The sequence below is a fragment of the Argiope bruennichi genome, chromosome 11 (assembly GCF_947563725.1).
Source record: "Argiope bruennichi chromosome 11, qqArgBrue1.1, whole genome shotgun sequence".
In the NCBI taxonomy this organism is placed as follows: Eukaryota; Metazoa; Arthropoda; class Arachnida; order Araneae; family Araneidae; genus Argiope; species Argiope bruennichi.
Window position 1 is genome coordinate 51,005,585 of NC_079161.1, and position 27,928 is coordinate 51,033,512.

The 27,928-nt window shown below is 31.5% G+C and overlaps 1 protein-coding gene across 3 annotated transcripts in view; it reads right to left on the reverse strand.

Moving 5' to 3' along the window:
• LOC129957034 (cell adhesion molecule Dscam2-like) overlaps positions 1 to 27,928 on the reverse strand; it is a 329,511-nt gene that overhangs the window by 82,592 nt on the left and 218,991 nt on the right. For all 3 annotated transcript variants that reach the window (XM_056069149.1, XM_056069150.1, XM_056069148.1), the window contains exons 5-7: positions 24,276 to 24,393; positions 13,244 to 13,422; positions 10,734 to 11,003 (exon numbers count right to left, since the gene is read on the reverse strand). In XM_056069149.1, the coding sequence (XP_055925124.1) occupies positions 10,734 to 11,003; positions 13,244 to 13,422; positions 24,276 to 24,393 (567 nt within the window). The remainder of the gene's footprint in view (positions 1 to 10,733; positions 11,004 to 13,243; positions 13,423 to 24,275; positions 24,394 to 27,928) is intronic.

A 27,928-nucleotide genomic window follows, 5' to 3' on the forward strand; every position in this document is an offset into this window, starting at 1 on the left:
AGCCAGCACAACGAATGATGGTCGGTTTTAACTGTAAAATGTTTTCCGAATATATATGGCCTAAATTTGTTGATTGCCCACACAATGGCGAGGCATTCCCGTTCGGTAGTGGAATAATTTCTTTCGGCTTTTGTCAAAGTTCTGGAGGCGTATGCGATTACTTTTTCAGCTTTATTTTGGATTTGCACCAAGACAGCTCCAATACCATAACCACTGGCATCCGTATGAATTTCTGTAGGGGCATTTTCGTCGTACATTCCTAATACAGGATCAGACGTAAGCGCTTTCTTCAGACTGTTAAAAGCTTTCATTTCTTCATGACCCCAATGAAACTCCACACCACCTTTTAGCAGCATCTGCAAGGGTTCAGCGAGATAACAAAAGTTCTTGATAAATCGCCGGAAGTATGAGCAAAGGCCAAGAAAACTCCGTATATCATGTGCGTTTTTGGGGGTAGGAAAATTGCTAACGGCTTTCACTTTGTCAGGATCAGGACGAACGCCACTACTAGATACAAGATGGCCCAGTATTTTTACTTCTCTGGCCGCGAAAAGACACTTCTTCGGGTTGAGTTTAAGACCAGCATCTTGAAGGCTTTTTAAAACAAGTCTTAATCGAGTGAGATGGCCATCAAAAGTTTCCGAGAACACTATTATATCGTCTAGATAACAGAGACACATAATCCATTTGAAATGGCGCAACAAATTGTCCATCATTCTCTCGAATGTCGCGGGGGCATTACAAAGTCCGAACGGCATGACTTTAAACTCGTATAATCCTTCGGGTGTTATAAATGCCGTCTTTTCACGATCAGCCTCGTCTACTTCTATCTGCCAGTATCCGGAGCGAAGGTCCATGGAAGAAAAGAACTTGGCTCCCTTCAGACAGTCTAATGTATCATCGATACGAGGAAGAGGATACACATCTTTCTTCGTGATCGCATTGAGCTTGCGATAATCAACGCAAAAACGCCAGCTTCCATCTTTTTTCCTCACGAGTACAACGGGTGAAGACCAGGGACTTTCAGACGGCTGGACGATATCGTTATCGAGCATCTTTTGAACTTCTTCACGAATAATGCGTCTTTCGGTCGATGAGACTCGGTAGGCTCGTTGGCTGATTGGAGTATGATCACCCGTGTGAATCCGGTGTCTCACATTCGTCCGTGCAGCTGTCTGCTTGTCAGTCTTCGTGAAGATTGCCGTAAAACGTCGTAGCAGTTTAGCTAGTTTGTTTTTCTGTTCATTGTTCAACTCTGGTGACAACATCGGTGAACAATCCATTTCGACGTTTGGCGTCTCTTGCTGTGCATCGATGTCATCTGACTTGCTAGAAATTACACATAAATGTCCCCCATCCAGTGGTTCGGCTTGGCCTATGCACATTCCTCTAGGGATTACTCTGTTCGTGGACTGCAAGTTGGCAACCCAAATTTCACTTTTCCTGTTATGGTATAAGGACACCATGGATGGCACGGCGATGTTTCTCTCAAAGAGCAGCTGCTTATTACCATCAATGACTACGTTTAGGTCTCCTTGAACATGGTATCCTGATACTGCTACCTTTGTCACAGAATGGGGTTTAAGTGTGCAGTCTTTTGTGGCATACAATTTCCATGTGTCTGGTGTGGCAACGTCTTGGCAAATGTCTTCTACGTATAGTTCACTTTGACCACAGTCGATCACGGCTTGCGAGGCTTTTAAAAAGTCCCATCCAAGGATTATTTCGTGACTACAATGCGGCACAACAATAAATTCAAACGGCAGTTCTCGGCTGTTTATCCGAACACGCAGGATACATTTTCCGATCGGTCGGATGAAACTTCCATCAGCGACTTTCAGTACAAGGGTTTTGGTGTCAGAAAACAAAACCTTCTTTAACGACCGTCGATACTTATCGGAAATGATCGAAAATGAGGCTCCAGAATCGACTAGAGCACGTATAGGTTTCTTATCTATAATGACGTCCAGTTGATTTCCCGTCATCTTGGCGGCCGATGGAGGATTTCCGTTGCATGCGGCCTCACCTCCTAGGAAGGTCGCTCCGTTCAGTTTTCCTCATTTCTGCGGCTTGGCGACTGACTGGATCGACGATACGGTGACGGTGATCTGAAACGGCGTGTAGGGGATCGGCCTCTAGATGGACTGGGTGTGGAACGGCGGATGGTATTTGGTCGGCGGTATTCTTCTTCTTCAGCGTCAGTTTTGAAGTTCTGTTGGCGGCGTCGATAATTGTCAAATACAGCTTTCCGTTCTCTGCAATAGCGCACAACATGTCCTGGACGGCCACAGTGGAAACAAACTGGTCTATTGTCGGCAGTTCTCCAAATATCAGTTTTTCTTGACTGTACGGGCAACCTCTGAGCAGGGGCTCTGGTTCGTCTGGCCACAGCTGCATAAGATGGTCTTGGTCGAGGTTCGATTGGTTTTGCTGAAACCGGTGCCAAAGCTTTTACGACTTCGTCTTGCACCAGGTCCTCTAACGACTGGGAATATGGTTCCGAAGGTGCTTTAAGTTCGGTAACCAACCGCTGAACTTCCTCCTGCACTATTCTGCGAATGAGGGACGTCAAATCTGGCTCGTCCTCCATGGATGCTACAGGTACGACGTTTGGTAGCCTCTCAAATCTCTGTCGTTTTACTCTCTTTTGCTTCATATCCTCTATATAGTTGCACCATTTTGTGAAATCAGCTATAGTGGTGATTTCTTTCATTAAAAGGGCCTGATAAATGTCTTCGGCAATACCTTTCATTAGGTGTGACACTTTTTCGCAGTCAGACATCGATGGATTAACCTCTAGGCAGAGACCTAATACGCTCTGAATATAGGACTGCGTACTCTCCCCTGGGCGCTGGGCTCTGTATTTAAGTTGTTCTTCGGCTTTCTTGGTGTGTTTTTGACGGTCACCAAAAAGTCCTAGTAATCCATTTTTAAACGCTTCCCAGGAATTCAAGTTGTCTTCGTTGTTTTCAAACCACTGCTTAGCAGTGCCATCTAGGAAGAAATATACATTGGCGAGACACACCATGTCATCCCACTTGTTGAAATGGGCAACTCGATCATACTCCTTTAGCCATTTAAGAGGGTCCTCTCCAGGCGTTCCGGAGAATGTCGATGGGCTCCTCAGTTGTTGGGGCGTAGGAACAGTCACTACTACGGGCTTGGCTTCTACCGACATTTTTGTCCTTTTTCTGCTTTCTGGAGAGTAAAATCCAAATTCGGGAGATAATCCTCTCAATCGAAGGCTCCTCCGTAGGTTTTCGCTATCGTCCACGGTTGCAGGAATAAGTACCCGGCGCCTCCACCAAACTTGTCACGAAGATTGGAAATAACAAGGCTGTTAGGTTGAACAAGTAATCAGATTTATTCAAGCAAAGTAACTCTCAAGCGTACAGGACCGATAACTCGATCACAACTGGTGACACTTGACTTTATATACACTCTCAGAATGTTCGAGAAACATCCAGATAGAACATTTAAAGAAAGATCTAGAATCAACTAGAAACTAGAGAAATAATAAATAACATTTTAAATTAAAATTCCAGTCTTTGGATAAAACTGACTTGGCTGGTATTCGAACCTGGGTCGTGAAGGTCTACAGTCTCGTGTCTTGCCAACCAAGCCACAGGAATTGATATCAGTAGTTCATTATGCGGCAATATTTACTAGTGTTCAAATAAAATATTCCTTTGATATTAAAATGAGATATTTTCTACTATTTAAAATATTCAAGAATTAATTATCATATTCATTCTTATTATATAAAACAACTTTTAATGTCCAGATAGTATCAAAATTCCTCTTAAGTCGAAAAACACGATGAATGTAAGTGCTTTATAAAATATTCAAAATATATATAAAGAAGTTACATTAAAAGAACTTTTCACACTTTCTTTTAAAATGCCGATGAAAGTTAAAGGCAATAGCAGGAGTTTATGCTCTGTTCCAAAAGTACTGAAAGCTCAAGCTTAATTCTATACTTGTAATTCAAATAAAAATTTATACATTTAAAGTTCTAGCAAAGTCACTGGAGTGGGAGGGATCTTTTAAGATTAATTTAAGCACTTAAATTCATCGAAGGGACTTTAGAAAATTTAGTTTAACTTACCGAACCTCTATGAAGAGGGACTAATAAAATCTTTTAAATTAGTCCTCACTTAAGCAACTTCTGTTGAAAAGATTTAATTTAGCATTGGTAAAATCTCGTTTTCTATAGATGATGTACAACAAGTGAGGAGCGACGGAGAAAAGTCAAGTTTCGAAGTGCATCATTGGCTTTTAAAATACGTCATGAACTCCCAATCTGTTGCAACTTTAAGTGTTGTTTAAATGAATTGCGAAACGATTTGGCGAAATTTCGAATTATTGATTGTTAAATTTTGAATGCTAGATTTATTGGTGTAGAATTAAATTCTCTCTCTAATTCTTGCTATTTGTAGGGGTCATTGAATTTCTTAATAAGAATTGTTGAATCTATTGATTGAAATTAACTCCCGATTTTGTTAAAGCTTAAGGTAATTTTGTGCTCCCAGATTAATTTTAAACAGGTTTATGATGCACGCTTAGTAAGAATTCAGCTACATGATGAAGAAATTAAAATTGTAATGATTCAAAACAATTTCGGATTTTATTGAAGATAGATGAAAATGCTCCTTACATATTTATTTATAATATTATATTGAAAAGAATTACTTATTGATTTGAAATGGTTGATTAAAAACTTAACGTTGAATGAAACTTAAAAACTTGATTCATTATATTTTTCATTTTTATATTTAGAATTGTTTTTTATAAAAATTAATTCATTTTAATTTTGTTATTTGAAGCATTTGAAAATATTTATTTTATTAGTTATTATACTGTTAACTTTTATATTTTGTTATTAATATCTATAATTTAACATATATTTAAAATTGATAAACATATTTATTACATTAATATTATTTTAAATCTTATTTTATAAATAATGTTCATGATTTTAAATTTAATGATTCAATTTTTTTTAAAAATCATAAATTATTAATAATATTTTTAGTCTGTACCAATGCTTTATGATGTGATATATCACCTGAATCATTTTTTCAACTAGGAACATACAGGATTCAATCGATGACATTTGAGCATTCAATTTTAATTAGTTAGTTGGTTATTTCATGCATAATATTCGTTTTTCATTCAAGATTTTATAAATTTTATTACTTTTCAAACAATTAAAATCAAATGAGATACACATTATTGAGAAAAAAGGTATTGAATTTTCTTGTAAGTTATTTTTAATTTTTTTATTAGTATTTATGATTTAGTAATTAATTAAATAGACTTAGATGAAATATCATTGAATTAGCAATCGAAAGAGTTTTTAGAAAGAGTATAATTATAATATTTTTAGTTCATCATTACTTAAAAATATAATAATGAAAGTAATTTTAAAATGTATTATTTTATTAATCCACTTCAAATTAATTTATGATATTTTTAGAACAAAGCAATTATTTTCTCCTTCTCCTAGGAAATAACTTAGCCAATTTAAGATACACAAATGAAAGGAATGCAGCAGTTTTGTTAATATTTTTGATTCAGTAATTGATTAAGGTGTACGTACACACTTGAAGAATTTTTTTTTTAAATTTTAACTTTAAAAATACAGTTTTTTCACAGTAAGTTATTAATATATGTTTAAAATCATTTCAGTGAGAAAGAACCATATTACACTCATTATTAATTAATTAAATAATATTTAATGAGCTAATTAGCCTATTTTTTGAAACATGATATCTTAAATTCTAATCTGTACAGATACACAATTCTAGTTGGAAATGATGCCTAATATTAGTCTTCATGTTGTCTGCCTCAAACAAGTTATAAAAATGTATAGTTGTTTTTTAACAATTTCTTCATCAACGATGAATAGAAAAAGCGAGATTTTTTCTGTAATTTTAACTTTTAAACAGCTATTAAAATTTTATTTCTATAAATATAATTTTGATGGAGGCACAAAACATCCGCTATTTCATACAGATTATTTTGATATATAAATAACTGTATTTGGTTCATTTCTTGTTGAGTTATGATTGTTTGAATGAAGCAACATAGTGGAAAAATATTATTCTTCATAAAATAAGTTTTAAAAACACCGTAACTAGAGATTTTAATGAAAGCACCTCAAGAAAAATAATTATAACTCAAGAAATATTTCGAATACTGACAACATCTTGGTATCGCTTGAAAGCTAAATTATCAAAGAACATTATGAAGCAATAAAAAAAAAAATTCGATATTTTGAACAATTTTCGGAGTTTCAAGTGTGTATATACACCTTAAATAGACTTAGATGAAATATCATTGAATTAGCAATGGAAACAGTTTCTTTATAATTACAATAATTTTAGTTCTTCGTTACTTAAAAATATAACAATGAAAACAATTTTAAAATGTATTATTTTATTAATCCACTTCAACTTAATTTATGATATTTTTAGAGCAAAGCAATTATTTTCATCTTCTCCGAGGAAATAACATATACTTAGCCAATTTTAGATACACAAATGCAAGAAAAGCAGTAAAGATCCCATTTATTAACAAAATCCGCCATTTTTCAACTTTAATTAGCAATACCCTTCAAACTCTGTTCTAACTTAATTCCCAAGATCCCTGTTGTTTATATTCCCAATTCTCTTTTGTTCATGTACTTTAATCTTGATTCATCTTCTCATTTATCAAAGAATTTTTTTTTCTTTTTCCAAACTGTGTCCTCAATTCAAAATAATCATAATAACCCGAGTTTTCATTTCCTTTATAAGAGTTATTTTATGAGACATCGATTTTTCATTGTTTTGAAAGTTGCTTTTGTTTATAACATGCAAATCGGAAGTCTTTTATTTCATTCAGAATTTATACTCACTACAAATATTAAATTTCGCTTTTACTCATTTCAGTTTATATTGTAAAGGGTTGTCCCAAAATGAACACAAGATTTGAATTTCCCTCTTTTTGTGCAGTAAAGTATGGACAAAACTGTTAAAGAAACTACTTGGCAAATGATAATTTTAGGTTAGTAAAAATATAGTTTACACGATAGAACAATGTGTTTTCATTGTTTAACAATATATTTTTTTTTGAATGAAAGTCTGGCAGCCACAGTATGAAAATTTGATAATTGGCACCATAAGATTTGTTTTAGGGAGTTATTTGAAGTTAAATGTATACGCTAACAACCCACAAGCACGCGTGAATTAAAAGAAGAAATTCAATGCTGTATCAACGAAATTTAAACATATTTATGCAAAATGGGCATGGAAAATTTTGACAAAAGAATGAGTAGATCCCAGAAAAGCAGTGGAAGCCATTTTCCCTATGTGTTATTATATATATAACCCTATCCTATGTATTTTACGATTCAATAAAAATATAACAATTTAAAGAAAAAGAAACTGCATTTTTTATTTAATTCAAATCTAGTTTCACAGAAATAAAACAATAAATTATAACTATAATAAATATAAATTGTTTTATTTCTGTGAAACTAGTTTTTCTCTACGGTCTCAATTTCAGGGGATTTTCGGGTCAATACTTTTGGACGAAAGTCAGACGCCTCACAGAAAAAATCCCTTGTTTGAATCCCTGCCTGAGGGTGACCCTTGAGAAAGTCTTCAGGCCAGATTCGTCATTTCTTTTCCTTTTTTTAAAATTCTTTTTTCTTATATTAACTTAATATTTTTACTAATATGATATTAAAATGCTAATTTGATTGAACTGAAGAAATTGTATTATTTATTTATTGTTGAACATTTAAATTTTTTTCCCATTTATAATCCGAAAAGAAGTTTCAGTATTCCACCCACCACTGTATTAGTTTTCGATTCAGCGCTTTCAAAAATAACTCAAACTCTGTATTTTTCATTAAAATATTTTTACTTCAGTTTCACGGGTTTTTTATTTTGCATTTTTTTTACGTTTTGCAAATGAAATGTTATTTTAACTATTTATATTATATTTTAAAGATTCCTTTCATGTACTTCCAGATTTTATTTGCTTGTGTAGACATCTCCTATTCCTTCTGATAAAAATGTAACATTAAATTGGAGAAAATAGTCATTAAAGCCTATTGACAAAACCATTTCAACTAAAATTATCAAAATAATAAGGACAGAAGACTGATAAACCTTCATTTCAAGATAATGTTGAATTTTTAGGCATCAAATAAAGCATAATGAACTGAGAATTACTCGATTGAAATAATAATTTGCCATTTTGTATAAAAGATATAACAAGACAATTTTCTTCCTTTATATTTTGTCTGAGAATCAAATTCCTAAAAGTAACTCTAAATGTGATCAATTAGTGTCAAAAGAATTATAATTGACTGTCTAGACGAGTTTCTTTTATACGAGTTTCTATAGTTTGATATCTCAATATAGAAGCCCATATAAAGGAGATATTTAACACATGTTTTTCTATTTAACTAAAACGCGAAAGCTTTTTTTCGTTGTCAAATTCTAGTATCAACTTTCAGATACTATCAGAAATCATCAAATACTATCAGAAATTTTTATTTAAAAATAATTTGCAATGTCATTTATTCTTAATTTGTGTAATGTAATAAATAAATAAACAACATTTAAAAAAAATCTCCCATGAATTATTTTCAGGTGCAACAATATTATTTATCGTCTGCGATTGAAGCGTTATAAAAATGAAATTGGTATGCGATATAGAAATACATATAATGATAGAGAAATATGGTATTAAAAAATACAGTACAGAAAAAAATATAGGTAATCTAGAAATAAAATTGCATTAAAATGTATATAAATTGAGAATGCTTAAAATTAAAGCTATCAATATTAAATTTAAATAAATAATAAATAATTAAATATAGTTGTCTTTCAGAAGTAGTGAAATTTTTAAATTTCGGACGAAATAAATTCCAAATAAAACATGTCATGTGACTAAGCTTATTTTGCAATAAATATACATTTCTGAATATTTGCTTTTATATTAAAAATGAATCAAAACAATTGAATTATATTTTTTTCTTCCCTACAAACTGTCATTGGGTAACTTTGTATTGATTGTTAATGTTTTATTTATATTACATTTTAAAGATTCCTTTTATGCACTTCCAGATTTTATTTGCTTGTGTAGACATCTCCTATTCCTTCTGATAAAAATGTAACAATAAATTGGAGAAAATAGTCATTAAAGCCTATTGACAAAACCATTTCAACTAAAATTATCAAAATAATAAGGACAGAAGACTGATAAACCTTCATTTCAAGATAATGTTGAATTTTTAGGCATCAAATAAAGCATAATGAACTGAGAATTACTCGATTGAAATAATAATTTGCCATTTTGTATAAAAGATATAACAAGCCAAGTTTCTTCCTTTATATTTTGTCTGAGAATCAAATTCCTAAAAGTAACTCTAAATGTGCTCAATTGATTGTTAATGTTTTAATTTTCACAATAAAACAAAGCTAAAACTAATGAATTTTATGATATAATTTTAATTCCTTATTTTTGTGTTAAAAGAGTTTTATTTATTTTTTATATTTATTTTTCTAATATTTTCATACAAATATTTCACAACAGTGTTTGAAATTACTAAAATGAAGATCTGCTGAAAAAAATTAAAACATAGATATCAATATGGTTTTGAATCACTCGAAACTTCTGAATAATTTTGTTTAATTTTCTCTAAATTAGTAATTTTTTCATAATTTGAAAATTAGTGGGAATTTCAAATCATGTAAAATTTAATAGAGTTTTTTCGTCGTTTATAAAATTTGTATCACTTTTACAGAATTGTTTTCAAATTATCTTTTCTTATTCAGTCTAGTGTTGTGAAATTATAACGAACTAATTAATTGATTCTTTGAATATTTATAGTAAGAAAATCGTTAATAATGTCTTTCTCTTTTTAATAATAATAAAAGATAAATGAAATTATAATAATAATAAAAAGAGCAAGTATTATAAAATTTAAACAACTACTTTCAAACCTTTTTATGGCAATATTTAAATTGTGTTGTAAAATCTGAAATAATATTTGAGAATGCGGTATCAGGGTAAATCGGTATCGAATTTTGAATAAAATTATATAGCTTACTTACATTTTTATAAAATTGTTATTCGATTCATTATTGTTGGATTTGCTTCTGGACTTCAAGAAAGACCAGTAATTTTTATACATTTTTTTTTCAATTCACCTAGATTTTACTTCGGAATCTCAATAATATTTTAATTGTGTCCAATTATTCACAAATATATTAAATGTTTTGCAATTACTTATCTGCATCAAATGTTATTATTGTTTTCTATTAATTAACATTTACAACATATTTATTATAAAAACAAAATTTAAATTAATGTGAAACACATTCCTTAACATTGCAGTAAAGGCTATATCGCCCTTAATAATGCACGATAACTCTCCAGTCAGCCGGAGTCCTGCCCTAGGGGTAGCACGTCTTTCCCGCGATCTGGACGTTCCGAGTTCGAGTCCTGGTTCGGGTATGGTTGTTCTTCTGTGTTCTATCTGTGAGGTTTGTGAATATGCCACCCCCCTATGAAAAGGTGTTTTGCACGCGTTGCTGGAAAAACAAGAAGCACTCACTCAGCTTAAATCGCTCACAGAAAATTGTCAGCGGGCTTATAAAGTACCATAAGTCACAGCACAACTCTCTGATCAGAAATCACTGATAATCCACTTTTGTAACTGAAAACCATACCTGATATTTTTAGCTCTCCAGTTCCTTGAGCTCCTTCTTGATCATTGAAAACGAAACACTGATACATTCCCCTATCTTCTCTGCGCACCGAGGATATGTGAAGCACATCACGTGAGAGCAGCCTTACTCGACTAGAAGGGGGAATCTGACGTTGATCTTTTTTCCAAGTGACCGTATGTACTGGGTAACCAGTGACGTTACAATTGAATGTCGCCTCCTGTCCTATGTTTAGTGCTTGATATGGAGGCCGGAGATGTACTAGTAAAGGAGCTGGCATATAGAGAAATGAAAAAAAAAAAAATCAGTCATTTTAAATGAATATTATCTATATCTGGATTTTGTACTATCATAATACATAGTCTATACATACTAGAAAGAATTTATATATGTGTCAGCGGTGATTATGCCCAAGTCTATTATATTGTTAAGAATATATAATATTGCTTCTCTACGTAGTTAGTCTCATAGAAAGGAAAATAATTTTACAAATACTTTTAATAAATATTTAATGGATATTTGGTCTATGATTCCCGAATTTTGCAATAAACTTTATGTCTATTTTGGGATTTGGTGTCAAATTTACAGATAAAAATGAAGGTTCTAGAAACTGCAGGAATTCTGGAAGTATCTCTATAAAGATTCGAGATCCACAGATTCTTCTATAATACTCTATTCCTACCAGAAAATAAAACTACCAGATAAGAGTGAAGGATCTAGATGTATTACTAAAGCAGTTAGAATATAGAGAAATGAAAAACAAATTCAGTCAATATAATTTATATTTGAATTTTTATGTTATCACAGTACAAAGACGAATCTATAATATTGTTAAGAATGAGTAATATTGCTTTCCTGCGTAATCACTCATATTAAGGAAAAGAATGTCACAGATACTTTTAATAAATGTTGCATGGATATTAGATCTACGATTCTCAACCTTGGCAATACACTTTGTGCCTATTGCGCAATTTGGTGTCAAATTTGCAGAAAAGGAGCTAAAATATAGAGAAATGAATAAAAATCCAATCACTTTAAATGAATATTATTATATTTGGGATTTTATAATATGATAATACATAGTCTATATAAAAAGAAGCATTTATGCTTGTATTTGCGATTACAAGACGAATCTATCGTATTGTTAAGAATGTGCAATACTGATTCGCTACGCAATAACTCATAATAAGTAAAAGAGTTTTACAAATACTTTTAATAAATATTGAAAGGATATTGGGTCTATGATTATCAACCTTGGCAGAGAGCTTTGAACCTATTTCGCAATTTGGCATCAAATTTGCAGATAAAAATAAAGGTTCTAAAAACTACAGGAAATCTGGAATTATCTCTATAAAGATTCGAGATCCACAGATTCTTCTAGACTAATCTATGTCCTACCAGAATATCTATATAAACGCTAGAAAATTAAAGCGCGTAAATCGAGTCGAGAATCGAGTTCTCCTTAGAAAGTTGATCATGTAGTCTCTAGAAGCACTCCGAGCTCTATCTTGTTGTTGCGATTGTATAAAAATAATTTATTGCCTGCTTGTGCGTTGTTAATTTCTGTAAGATTTGTTTTTGTACACGCTTCGTTTATGCTTCACTGCATGTGTTTTCGTTTTTACTTGAAGAATAAAACATCGTTCTCCGTTAGTGAATTTTTGTACGTCTTGTTCTACTCATATCTACTTCAAATCTCAAAATTGGAACAAGAATCATTCTTATTTAATGTATTACGTTATTTTCGGTAATTTTTAGAATGGATATGCCAGTACTATACAGTGATAGTAAAAATAAAAATGCAACAAAGGATAGAATGAACAGTTTTCTGTCTAATAAAGATTGTTTTGAAAGTTCAATGCGATTTAGTGTATTTTGAGAACCTGTTAAAACAGATAGTTTTCCTAAAAAGTTTTAAGAAACTAAAATGATTCCATTTTACATAATTGTTTTCTTTTCATTTCTTTATCAATTTTTTGATGATTAGGGTTTTTACTATTTTTCCCTTAATTTAAAGCGTGTAAACAATTTTTTAAAAAATATTTCAACTTTAATTTTTTTAAAAATATTTCAATTTTGAAATATTTTTATAATTGACTTTAACATAAATGTCGTTCATGAAAGAGTCTAGATATTTTTTTGCCGTGGATATATGATAACAAGGGATAACATAGAGTATTTCGCTTCTTTAATAACTTGCCATGGAGCCAAATGACAAAAAAAAAAATTCTAAGAATCATAAAAAACTTATTTTGCACATTTAAATTTATAACTGCATCCCTTGCAGTAACTTCTAGATTTATTTGTTTCATTTTTAAATATATTCAGTTTACAATTAATTGTAAATATTTCTATGACTTGAAGTTCAATAAACAATACCAGTGTCCCGAAAAAGAATAAATGTCCAAATTAATTATTAGAACATTTATCGTTTTAATTTTGGGTAATACTCCTAAGGTCACAAACAGTGCTCAAACCATGATCTAGTGTACTGTAAAATTTTGAAAACGTACCTGAAACAATCAAAGCGCTTTCTATCCGTCGTTCTCCTATGCTGTTACGAGCAATGCACTGGTATTTGCTACCATCCGAATGAAAGACTTTCTTTATGTTGAGAGTTCCTTGACTGATCCAGATGCGAGCATCTTCTTTCACCGGCTTCAAAATACCATTTGATCCTTCTTTCATCCATCTGAAAGAACCAAGAAGAACAATAAAGTTATGTTCAATACTAGATTGACTCGATCCTTGATGTTTAAAACAACGATTGCAAACGGTATTGAAAGTTATTTTAGACTATCTGCATTTGGAGATCAGATGTTTCACCATGAATATTGGCCGTTTCAGTTTGAATTAAATGTCTTGCGCATAATTTTTTGTTAATTGGAGACATTCCAAATTATCAGCCAATTTTTAACTAACAAGATCCTACTTCATATTTTAAAACACACTCCGAGCTGCATATTCACACCCTTCAAAATTTATTTTTGCCGTATTCGGTAATTATTGTTCAAACGGTCTATTCTCTAGAGCGTCACCGCAAACGCTCTCATACACATTCTCTAAAACCTTTTTCTCTATGAAATAAACAATTGTATTATTTGCCAACCGACTCTAAAACTCTCCGCGTTTTTGCGGAGGCGATAGGATGGCGTAATGTCTTGATCCTAACCTATCAAAGAGATAATTTCTTTGCTTACAACCTTATATATGTACACAAAAACAACTTGTTCTCATCTAGGTTATTATTATTTAAAAAATTCACACAACAGTTGAAGGTTAGTCACGAAATTGTTCCTCTATCAATTCGGAGAATAAACACCACGACTTAAGACTATTAGCTTAAACGGTTACTCCAGGGGTAGCTCCAAAAATCCACCGATCTTTATTGGGTGGTTCTTAACATAAAAGCCCAAATCACAGGGAGTTTCACACAAAATCAGGAACACCTTCCAACACTCACGTCTCTCCGACTGCACTTTTTAACGTCTCTCAATGTTCACTCCTTCTCTTCAAACAATACCGTATTTTATTTCCATCAAATCTCCACCTCTCATTTTCTCATTGGTGCACTTCACCCAACAGCTGTTCAGCAATGCTTCCTCAATGGTCTTCAGTCGATAGTGGGTCCTCCCGCCTGAGTGATGTGGAAGTTTTAGAGAGGGGGGTGCCAGCTCAGGTGCCTTCCTCGCCATCTGACCACGGTTCAAAATTAAGAGGTGTGTCCCAAAATATCCGTTTTAAAATAACGGGATGTTAATGTAATTAAACTGGACCTATAAAGAGTATCGAATTTATATCTCGTGTAAGTTAATTGCATGCAGAAGGGATTAAATACCATTTCGCTAGGATAATATGGAGTTTGAAAAGGAGACAATTAGTTCAGGCGTCATTTTCGTCATCTCACCATGTGCAGAATTAATCTAGAGCAATTTCTAAATGAGGCATTAATCTAAACTCGATGCCCTTTTTTACATGGACGGATAAAAGCTTTATCAGATAACTTCTGCCCCTTTTGCTTCTACATTGTTTAAATAATTAAACCTTCACCTGATTAGGAACTAAAACAACCTCATAATATTATCTGAAATAATAATATCATCTGCCACTTCTCTAATTAACAGACAGAGTACTTTATTTATTTTTAAACTATTCAGACACCACATATTTTACAGATATATTGAAAAAAATATCAATAAAGGATATCCTTATTGATTTAGTTTAATTTTCAAAAAATTTAATCTATATAAAAATCAAAAGGTTCTACATGTGTTATTTACTTATTATGTGAAATGTTCCATTTCTTCTCCAGATAATTCTAGCTTTAAAAGATTTTTGAAATTTTACCTAGATTGCAATTTAAAGATAAACTATATAACTTTTAAATAAAAGTTGCTATCTCTTTATTTAAAAGCAGATACAATGCATCTTATGATTCTTCATGTTGTTGTTTCCAGCGAAAATTTCGATTCAAACAAGCATTGTCTCTGCAATGTATAGAACTTCATTATAAAAAAATGACTTCAACTCGGGAATACATTTATAGAAAGGCAGAGTTATTTGTAATAGAAAAATTTATAACATATTTGTTCAATCGCTTGAAAACTGTTACTTTTTATTTACAAAATATATGATACACTCGTTTATAATGAAGATAAAATATTTTGATAGCTAATTATAAATTGCACCAAATGAATTTTTAAAAATGTCGAAATCTAATATTCCATGCTACAACTCATTTTTTAGCATTAGTTATTAATTTATTAGGAGGCAAATAAAGAAAATAATTCAAAGTTTATTTATAATAGTTCATTGCATATAAATGATAAAATTTAAGATTCAAAAATAGATGTGGAAACACAGATTTTAATTTTTGAAAGTAATTAATTATCACAAACATTGATTAATACTTCATTATGTTTCAAAATAATAATTAAAAATATTTCCTCTAATTTGGGCTTCTATAGTTCTTCGTTCGAAACATTTATAAATGATTACATTTATTTGTACACATGTTTTTGCATGCTTTCTAGAAAACTACCCGTTTTCTTAAGCTTCAAACTATAGCTTGCAGAGCATCTTAAATTCTTACAACTAAAATAATACTTCTAGCAATTTAGAATTCCGTCGGCTTGTTTATTCTTTCAACATAACCGCGTATTTTACAAACATTGCCAGATTCCAGAAGGTTTACAATTAATCATCAGCTATCATACAAAAAATAAACGAAATAATATTAACAAAATATGTTTATCAAAGAAAAAATCGTTTGCTTTTACTTTTTAATAATATTTTAACAAAATAAAAATAATAGCAGTTATAAAATGTCTGAAAAGGAATCGTCTGCTAAATGTATATTAACAGATATAGATTATGATATTTACCAAGCACATGTATTTATTTAAATTCCTGAAATATGAGGAAAAATCGCCGAAAAGATAAAAGAAAATATATTTCTAGAAAAAAAATCTGTCACATTTGAAAAATTCGGAGCTACATATAAATAGCAAGCATAACATATATTTCTTCCAGTAAAAATACGTTTTTATTCAATAACTTACAAATATTTCGATAAAAAAAACCTATTCAGTACCATACATCCAGTGAATATTCTATTTACATATTTTAGCCACATTTGAATTTCATATAAACGAACAGGCTTCATCCCTGCATTCCATCTTTACGTGTTGGATTTTCTGGGACATATTTATCTTATGTGATCCTACATAAAGAATACACCATTTTTTGCATTGTCTCAAAACAACAATGATATAAGACATCGTCATTCATATCTTATGCTTCCAAAGATTTAATATTATTTTTATGTTAAAGGTGGATGATATTCTGTTGAATAGAATTCAAGTTCTTCATGAATCAAAACGAATTATTTTCGAATCTGGCATCAGCTAATTACCACAAACTGATGAACAGCTTTTATATGTATCTGGCAATGGTGTAAGAAGGTCTTTCATTATATTAAGTCATTTAATTAGTTTTTAAAGGCAAGCTGATGTATGCTATTTATGAAATTCGAGCAGGGAAATTCTTATTATTAAATTATTTTTTACTATTATCATGGTGAATGAAAGTGTGTTTTCTTTGTAAATTTTTAATAGTCAAATTTGCCTACATATGTCGAAACTCCAAGAATTTTTCAAAAATTTTAAAGTTATTTAAAAATTTAAAGCATGAAATTAAAAATAAATTATTAATCACATTTTATATGATAAAGCAGAATAAACATTGAAGCTTTCTTTGTATTTGTTATAAGATTTAGAAAAGCATGAGGCATTAAAAATGAAGGGATAGCATTGTCTCATTGGATATAGCACTTTTTCTAAATAAAGTGCTATATCCGATGTTGGTATAATGTAATCTAATAAGTTAATGTTAAAGTTACATTTCAAATTTCATTTATCTAGATTATTACATAATTTTACTATTATGGTGCTCATAACTAAAAGACAGAATAACAAAACAGCCTGCTGATAGACGTATTTCATCCAAAGATCAATATGCATCTACAATTTTGGTATCAATACAAAATATTAAATCTCAGCAGTATATACAATCTAATGCAGGTACACATTGTTGCGAATTTGTAATATTGTTTCGTAGAGCAGTAAGCCTCGTCGTAAAGAAGATAGTTTTACAGATAATTCTGATGAATATTGAATGGTGCTGATTTAATAACGCCCGGCTTTGACTGAAAACGAGACTGAAAACGAATCTGGCGACTTTAGTGTCAAAACAAAAATTCCAGAAACAACAAGAATTTTGATGTTAGCTTCATTATGATGTGGTTTATGTTGATTTATCAAGAAAATTCATTGCCCAGTCACAAAATTTATAAATTGTCGAGAAACAAAAAATGGAAATCGACCAATAGTGAGTAGGCAGTTGAGTTCTTCTCAAGCGAGTAGACAGTTTTGAGTAACAGACGATTCGAGAGACCAGAGTATTTAATCGAAGTCTCTTTCCTTTAAGTTCTATTTTACCACATTTTGTGCTGTAACAATTATTTATTTTCGATTTGCTGCTGCTTACAACAAATGCTGATTTTGTGTGTACTTCGCCTTTGCTTTGTTGCCTGTGTAGTCACGTTTTTGTATAAAATAAAGCAGCGTTATTTGCTATTGAGTTACTTTTACTATATTCATTGTACCTTCTCTGCTTCAGACCTGAATTTAAAATTAATATCCAAGAACAATATATAACTTTGAAAATATATTTGTGGGATCCCAAAGGATGTAAAATGGTTTGACTGATTAAAATGCCAAAATCAGACTTCAGGATAGTTACGATACTTTTTTTTACATATGAAGATATGCAAACATTAATTATGAATTACATACAATAACTCATTCATCAGTTGGTTTCTATTTTTTTTAAACTAATACACAACTCGTTAATCGAAGGGAAACAACAATAACTAAATTAAAAGTAAAGAAGAATTTAATAATTCTACGTTCCATTAAAATTGATAACGATAGAAGTCCCCCCCCCTTTTTTTGCACAACTATTAAACTGAATGAAGTAACCTCGGGAACTGTTGAATATTTAGGTTAACACGCATGCAATGAATTTAATTCAAATTTAGCGTGACATTTAAACTTTTAGTTGAATGCGTTTTCCGAATAAAAATGAAGACTGAATTAAACTGGAATTTTGTAGTTTTTGCAACAAGTCGCTTTTCTTTATTTTGATTATAAAAGTTAACACTTTTGACCATATTTCCTCCAATTGATTATCGGAAATTCATTAAATATTTTTATAATTTTCTTGAGGGATTTCAATAAAAATGTATTTTTAATCAGAATTTAGTATATTCATAAAGAAATATTTTCTTCAATCATATTATAAGCGTAATTAATTGTTTTCGAAAATTTACTATTGTTAAACTGAAATCCTGTCCTCTGTTCTCGGCAATAACGACATTTTAAAAGAAAAAAAATAATAAAACTTACATCACTTTCAAATTATAGCGCCAAAAGGTGATATATACAACTTAAATTTTATAAAGAAGATATTGATTTCCAAAATTATCTAAAAAGATTTAAAACAAATGTTTGCCAACTGCCAACATTTTCCTCACAGTCAAATGTTGCACAAAGACAGTTGACATTGCACACATTGACACATAAAAGATAGTTATAGACACATAAATAAATTTAGAATGGTAAAAATTTGTTTTAAATTTTAAATCTGTTTGCATCGCTTAACATATAGAACAATGTGATATGTGATCATAAAAAAAGAGTTATCTTTTCTCAAAGAAGCTTAGTAGCTTCTAAGCTAATCGCTTAGTATCTGCAATCTTCTGAAATGGCAATCAATATTCTGTGTACAGTAATTTAAAAGAGATAGTTCTAAGAAGAGTTATATATTCTTTATCAGTTCACTAGTCAATGCATTACAAGTCCACCCACATGACCAGGAGATATTCTGGCATATGGTCTGCTATCAAAGAGAGGAAAAATGAGAAATGAACGTAATAAACATGTTGTCTCAGTCATTTATACAATTTGATTTTACCGCCATCTATCGGTAACGTAATAAACTAATTTAAGAAAAGAAATATAGCACAAATGTAACAAAGGTTGAAGTCAAGGTTACTTGCAAATAGTATGATTATATTCACAGCGAGCGGATGTACAGATGAATTCAGATTGGTAAAACGCTTTTTTACCCCAATCTTACATAAAGGAAAAAAAATTATTTATTGAGAGATATTTTAGCAACATGAAACCTTTCTTTAAGCCAGATTATACTATTGAAACGTTGTTAAAGATTGAGGGAAAATGAGAAATGAACGTAATAAACATGTTGTTTCAGTCATTTATACAATTTGATTTTACCGCCATCTATCGTTAACCCAATAAACTAATTTAAGAAAAGAAATATAGCGCAAATGTAACGAAGGTTGAAGCCAAGGTTACTTGCAAATAGTATGATTATATTCACAGACAGCGGATGTACAGATGACGTCAAATTGGTAAAACGCTTTTTAGCCCCAATCTTACGTAAAGGAAAAAATTATTTATTGACAGATATTTTAGCAACATGAAACCTTTCTTTAAGCCAGATTTTACTATTGAAATGTTGTTAAAGAGTCGCACATTCTGAAGTAATAAAAATTTCAAATAATTAATACAAAATTCTAATAAAACTCTGTAATTTCTCTTTATACAAGAAATGGTGAATTATAAATATTAAAACTACCTCTAGTTTAAACAGTGAACTATTATTAAGAAAGCACCCAATTAGGAATAATTATGGGAGATTATATGATATACATTCATTTAAATAATAATGACTCTCTTACTTTACCGAACTAATGATGAAATAAACTATTTTGAAAGAATTCCTAAAATTAATTTATAATTTATGAATTAGCATGAACCAAAATAGCCTTTATATATATATATATATGATTTCGTCATAAATTTGTTATTGAATTATGCACTTATATAATACATATATAATTCATAAATATTAAATTTTCACACATACACAAGATGTCTTGATATAGACTGAGGATTTCCAAGAATTTATAATAGGAAAATTTTAAAGGTTAAAATAATTATTATTGTAGCAAATTCATTTGACAGGGCACAAGTTTTTCCTCCAAAGTTTTTGGTTGTATTTCAAATTTTTTTCGATAGATGGAGCTTCAAGCCCATTTCATTGTACTTCACGCATGCAAATAATCAAGATACATAACTTCAGAATTCATTATTGTTTCGACTTCTTCCTTTGGATCAATTAAAAGATACTGTGCGCCAGACAAATCCCAAACACTTGAAAAAAATAATCAGTGAACATGTGCAGTCGTTCCATTGTCCACTTCCCAGAAAATAAACACTGATTTCGTACTCCTATTGCGACATGCGATTGCGACTTATGGCAGACCTTCCGAAACTATTTTATTGCGATTTTCATTTATTAAAAGATTTCAAAAAATTATGATGTGATTTTCAGTTATTTCTTTACTTGCATGCATGCTGTCAGCAGCGCCATCTATTGACAACTTTTCTAAACTAAAACTAAAAATTGTGGGGGAAACACACACACACACACACATATATATATATATATATAATTTGAAAAATTTTGAAAAGCATAATAAACAGCATTTGTACTATAATTAAATTATTGTAACAGTCATTTGAACATAATAACTTTTTAAAAAATATATTAAATATTGTAATCACATTTTGGAAGATAAAAGATATGAAGCATTTCGCTTTTTCGCTCACTTTAGCTATTCTCTTTGAATTTTGTTTGCACTGAGTGTGGCGTTTAACCAATAACCCGAAAGAAATTTCATGATCTTGAATAGAATTTACTTATTAATTTTAAAATCTGAACAATAGAATGAAAGCCTATATTGTGATTATCTTTCTGATCGCTGGATATTTTAATATCGTAATTCATTTCATCAACACACAGGTCAAAAATTCATTAAATTTAAGAAGCCTGAGATTTCATGCAATGTTTCAGATCGATATTTAAATATATATAATCTTCTCCCTTCTTTTTAAAGTTCAACCGCATGAGAAAGGGAATCCGAGAATATCAACTAAAACTGAAATGCCAACCAATCAAATTTCCAGATCTCGAAAATAATCGTTATTGTTGAAATGCAGAAAAAAAATTCAAAAATTTTCAATATTAAAGACACTTTTCTTCCCACATTTCAAACTACAAATTTTCGTAACATCGGGGTTTTTCAAAAATGAGTTGAAAAAAAAATATTTTTGTCTTTCAAATTTCTTAAATGCTACGAACATTTGACAACAGTAACATTTGGCTTTTTATTAGCTTAAATTTCTGCAGTAAAACTATAACATTTTACTGTGAAATAAGCCGTTGTTCAATGTTTATATGCTAAATCTGTGAATTAAATTTTATCTATCTAGCTATTTAAGTACAGTAGCTGACATGTTCACTGTACTCCGACAGACAAATGAAAAATTTCTTCGCAATAAAAAAATCTCTTAAACTTTGACTGCTTCGATTATTCAATCCATAAATTTGGTATTATGAATATCTACATTCATCTAGCTCAGCTCGTTTTTAAATCATCTTGTTCATTTATGAACTTGCATAATTTCAAAATTGTGTTTTTCGAGATCAAAGATGTCTGAAACGTAAAAAATCATCGAAATTTCGAGGTCTTATTGTTTGACGTTTATAATCCTTTGTTTTCTTTGTATATTCCTTGCACGAGAAAATAACAAGTAACAAGCTAAAAACCCGGATTAATGGTGTAGCGGTTTGGGATGAGCGAGGATAGAACCTGGTGGCTCACAGCCCAGTAAATACGAAAGCAATTGCTCGTGCAGCATAAGTATTAACTGGCTTATAAGCTTTCACCACAGACTCTCCCTCCAGTGAGTCAGAAGTGAGACGAACGATATGGCTGTTGAGTGGTGATGTATTTATTAGCTGTTGAGTCTAATGCACCTGTACCCATTTGAGTAGCGCCAAGCGTTATGGCGAGAGTGTGTGGTTGAGTCTTTGCTGTTGCGTCAAGTGAGTCTAACGACTTTGGTTGCGGGTAGATGGCGCCACAACAGCTGTACGAAAGTTGGAGGTTCATTGTCCAAGGTCACCAATGTAGCGGTTTGTTAGGAGCGAGGATAGAACTTGAGGCCTTGTGGATCGTATCAGAGTAACATGACCATAATACAAAAGCAATTGCCCATGTAGCGTAGCTGTTAACTGGCTTATAAGCTTTCACCACAATAGTTATATGCAAAATCTTGTCTAGGACTCTCAAAACTCCACAGCAGACAATTCTGTCTCTCAAACTAATCCCACTGTCTAATCGATTAAAGAGATCATGGGGCTTGTTATTAAGACTGCAATGACAAAAATGGAATTAGCTCTTCTATATGCAACCATTGTATGTAAGTTATACCACATTATTAAATTAAAACTGAAACCCATTATTGGTTTTTTTAAATAAAATTGTAAATGAAATTTTAGCTCTTTCATTGTTGTCTCTTAGAAAATAATTCCACCATTACTCCATATATGTCAGAAATTTCCACATTGACGCAAAAACCCCACAAGCAAAGTTATTGAGCGAAAATTAACTCAATGTTTTGATTTTTCTGCTTTATAAACACATTAATTTGAGACCTGTTTATGGCAGGAAAATGGGAAAACAAATCATGTTAATACAAAATCAATTTGCAGAGTGCATTAAATTTCGCTCATCGGTTGAAATTAAGGGAAAGTCTATAAGCATTGTGGGGGATTCTCTTTTACGGAAGTGATAAACTTGTGGTAAAGAGCTTCGTGCCTTTAGGCGACTAATTAGGAAACACAGAAGATGAGATAAAGTGTTTAATAAACTTCTCTTTAAACCCTCGAAGTTCCCAAAGAGATTTATTGTGCATTTTTTTCCCCTTCAGTTTCTGCAAAACACTAGATTTCAATCTTTGTAAGAGATTAGTGAGAAGTTGTGGGTGATTTTCTTTTATTTTCATAAATTTATAATGAAGCTGGAGTTTTCTGTTATCTGAGCCATAATTTAATCGTTCCTTCAAAGTTTTCAAAACAAGCATTATGCATATTTGCTCGTGAAAACGCAAGAAATTTTACCCTAGAATGCATGAGTTTTTATTTTTCTTTTATAAAAGAAATATATGTGTTTTGAATACATGCAAATTATTTAGGAAAATTAATTTAAAAAAATAATTTTTTGTGAACTTTTTCTTATTAAACTGTGCGAAATGCCTACATTATGAATTATAAAATATCACAATGACACAAATCAGCTTATAACTGTTCTGCAATAAAAATAATAGTTCATTTCTGCCAATATATTTTTCCCCGGGGGGGCACCTCGTAATTAAAGATGAAAGGTTCCACCATGGTGGTTGGTTCTCGCCACCCCTGTCACTATACGAAAGGATGGGATCTGGCTCTTCCATTGATGACGAGACGTACTTCATCAGAGAAGGGTTGTACCGTGGCCGGTGATGGCCCTTAGAACTCAACCACAGTTCCCGCTAGTGTTGCTAGTTTGGTTCATATATATATATATATATATATATATATATATATATATATATATATATATATATATATATATATATATATATATATATATATATATATATATATATATATATATATATATATATATATATATATATATATATATATATATATATATATATATATATATATATATATATATATATATATATATATATATATCTATATATATATATATATATGAACCAAATTTGATAGACTTCGTATTAATAAAACAAAATATAGTAATATTTTAAATTACACATGCACAATAAGCATAAAGCATTCTGATTGGCTTGTTAACCGACTGAAAACTTTGTACACTTGTAACTATTGTACTTTGTACCCGTATATAAACGAACAGGAAAACTATAAAACTTTATAACAATTTTTAATGTATTGTTTATCATTTCTTCAATCTGAAATGAATTCACAATTGGTGAAATTGAATATGTAATATTAGGGAAACATTTTCTATTCCGTATCACATACCTGTAAGTCGGGGGTGGATTTCCTTGAGCCACACACGGTAATTGAGCGGGAAACCCTTCTTCATATCGTACCTGGGCCTGGTGGAAGGTGATTCTGGGAAGGGTTGACGCATGGGATTCTGAAAAAGACAAATAGGAACGGTGAGTAATTTGCTAAATTTCAATAATTGATTAGTTTACTGTAAGGACTCACCAAAATTTATTCGTAAATATTCCAATAAAAATGATATTCTCCTTTTCTTTCGCAATAAAGTTGTGTATTGTCCATTCACGAATTCCAAAACATTTCCACTTTTTTGCGCATGCGTTAAGATGCGTTTATCTAGTCAATATAAAGGTGGGAGGAAAAATGAAAATAAGGGATGTTTATATTTACTAATAATGTGAACTCGGATTATTTTTGAACTTATAAAAGCGAAAAAATTGTGAGTAGCTTGCAATACAGAGGGAAAAAGATTCTAATTCACAATAAAATATTTCAGAACAATTTTTATTTACTGTAAGAGGCCTTAACATTAAATTCTGATAAATGAATGGAAGACTTATGTTCTAAAAATTGATAATTTTTTTTCTTTGCAAAATAATAATAATTTTATATGTTCAAACACTTCTTTTTTTTTATTTGTTATTATATTTTTGATAACATTTTGAAATTAACAATGGTAAATAATATCGATCACATTTAATGATATTATATAAAATATTCTTTGTGCCGCTCCAGAAAGCTTTTTTGCCGCTTGAACCATGTTCGTCTGGAAATATCACCCAATGGCCTTGCTTGAACTTGCCATATAAGCAATCAATACGCAATTTTGAGTAAAAATAAAATGGTACGATCAGACACGACACAATACTCACATGCAATACTCACATGCAGGAGAGGAAAAGAACTGGACGGTAAAGTATCTAATGAGGTGGAAATGAAGACTATAGCATGAGGAAGAATTCCGTAAATGCACTCATCTTTACGCGTCTCACTCCTTATCAAGGTACAATCGTCAAAAATTAAATATTTAAAGGAGCAGTACCTTGAGCAAAGCCATAAACACCATAAATGCTGAAATCCACATATGAGAGTTATGTGCTTTGTAGCATAGTAAAGAAAATGCATATTTATGTATTGATTATTTAGCACTAGCCAATATAAATTATGAAATATCCATTTACGAATATCCTACGAATATTATTACGTATATACAATTTTTTTATGAATCTTCCTTTTTTTTAATTTTTTTTTTTACATAATCTCTTACAGAGCATATATTGGATGATTTTATTTTTTATGATTGCTTACTTGCATGTATGTATAAGTAGTACCAGAAAAAAAGTAGTACCAGGAATAAACAGTTCAGTATGTAAAGATCACATACTGAATTTTGTCCATCTATCTTAGAGCATTTTTATGTACCATTTTCACAGGCAAAAAGATGTACAGACATCTGTTTGTATATAAACAGTTCAGTATGTAAAGATTACATACTGAATTTTGTCCATCTATATTAGAGCATTTTTATGTACCGTTTTCACAGACAAAAAGATGTACAGACATCTGTTTGTATATAAACAGTTCAGTATGTAAAGATTACATACTGAATTTTGTCCATCTATCTTAGAGCATTTTTATGTACCGTTTTCACAGACAAAAAGATGTACAGACACCTGTTTGTATATAAACAGTTCAGTATGTAAAGATTACATACTGAATTTTGTCCATCTATATTAGAGCATTTTTATGTACCGTTTTCACAGACAAAAAGATGTAAAGACATCTGTTTGTATATAAACAGTTCAGTATATAAAGATTACATACTGAATTTTGTCCATCTATCTTAGAGCATTTTTATGTACCGTTTTCACAGACAAAAAGATGTTCAGACATCTGTTTGTATATAAACAGTTCAGTATGGAAAGATTACATACTGAATTTTGTCCATCTATCTTAGAGCATTTTTATGTACCGTTTTCACAGACAAAAAGATGTACAGACATCTGTTTGTATATAAACAGTTCAGTATGTAAAGATTACATACTGAATTTTATCCATCTATCTTAGAGCATTTTTATGTACCATTTTCACAAACAGATATACAGAAATCTGTTTGTATATAAACAGTTCAGTATGTAAAGATTACATACAGAATTTTATCCATCGATCTTAGAGCATTTTTATTCATCGTTTTCACAGACAAACAGATGCATTCCAAAATTTGTTTTACGGATTAGTTCATTTATATTGACGTCCCATTTTAAAGCGACACTAGGGCTTATTTGGGATGGACCTAGTAATTTTGGAACCAGGGACAGATGCGAAGACGACACTGGGGCTGGAACACACACCCTTCCAAGATTCCGCACTACACCAGCAAGAGAGCGTTTGGCCCCGACAGATTTAACGTGATCTTGACACATTTAAACGACGTTCCTCCAGTGGAATCGGGTCTCGAACTTCCAAATCCGAAACCTTACCACCAGTCAACCGGGGCCCCGAATTTTGTGGATTTAGGGCGGTATAAAATGTGAAGATTCCTTAAAATGGCAAGTTCATTTTTCGGCAATTAAAATACTTCCTTTTTATATTATATCGCATATAAGAAAGTAAAAAAGGAATGATAGCTAATCTGAAACAAATTACTGATCAAAATACTTAAAATGAAAGTTGAGGAAAAAATATTGTCATCATTTACCTAAAAGATGATGCGCGGAAGTCATACAATTACATGCATGGTAGTACAATATGAAGAAGGGATATATGCTATTATGAAAATATTGCTGCTTTATGAAAGAGATATTAAAAAGCGATTTTTAAGGCTTGTAGAAGTGCATTTAATGGAAACTTGACAGTAAAAAATTCGACTATTAGGAATTTATTCAATATTAGAGGTGGGTCGTTCGCGAATGAACGGATCGAAACGAACGGGTTATCTAAGCGAACGAATTTATTCAGATCGCCATTTTCTATAAATGCCGTCGTTCGCGACCGACTGTGTGGACCCTACTATTCCCATTCTCGAGCTACTGTGTGGATCCGGCTATTCCCGTTCACGAACTACTGTGCGGACCCAGCTATTTTCGTTCCCGAACGACTGTGTAGATCTCACAATTCCCATTCTCGAGCTACTGTGTGGATCCGGCTATTCCCGTTAACGAACTACTGTGCAGACCCAGCTATATATCGTTCCCGAACGACTGTGTGGACCCTACTATTCCCATTCTCGAGCTACTGTGTGGATCCAGCTATTCCCGTTCACGAACTACTGTGCGGACCCAGCTATTCTCGTTCCCGAACGACTGTGTAGATCTCACAATTCCCATTCTCGAGCTACTGTGTAGATCCAGCTATTCCCGTTCACGAACTACTGTGCGGACCCAGCTATATATCGTTCCCGAACGACTGTGTGGACCTTACTATTCCCATTCTCGAGCTACTGTGTGGATCCAGCTATTCCCGTTCACGAACTACTGTGCGGACCCAACTATTCTCGTTCCTGAACGACTGTGTGGACCCTACTATTCCCATTCTCGAGCTACTGTGCAGATCCAGCTATTCCCGTTCACAAACTACTGTGCGGACCCAGCTATATATCGTTCCCGAACGACTGTGTGGACCCTACTATTCCCATTCTCGAGCTACTGTGTGGATCCAGCTATTCCCGA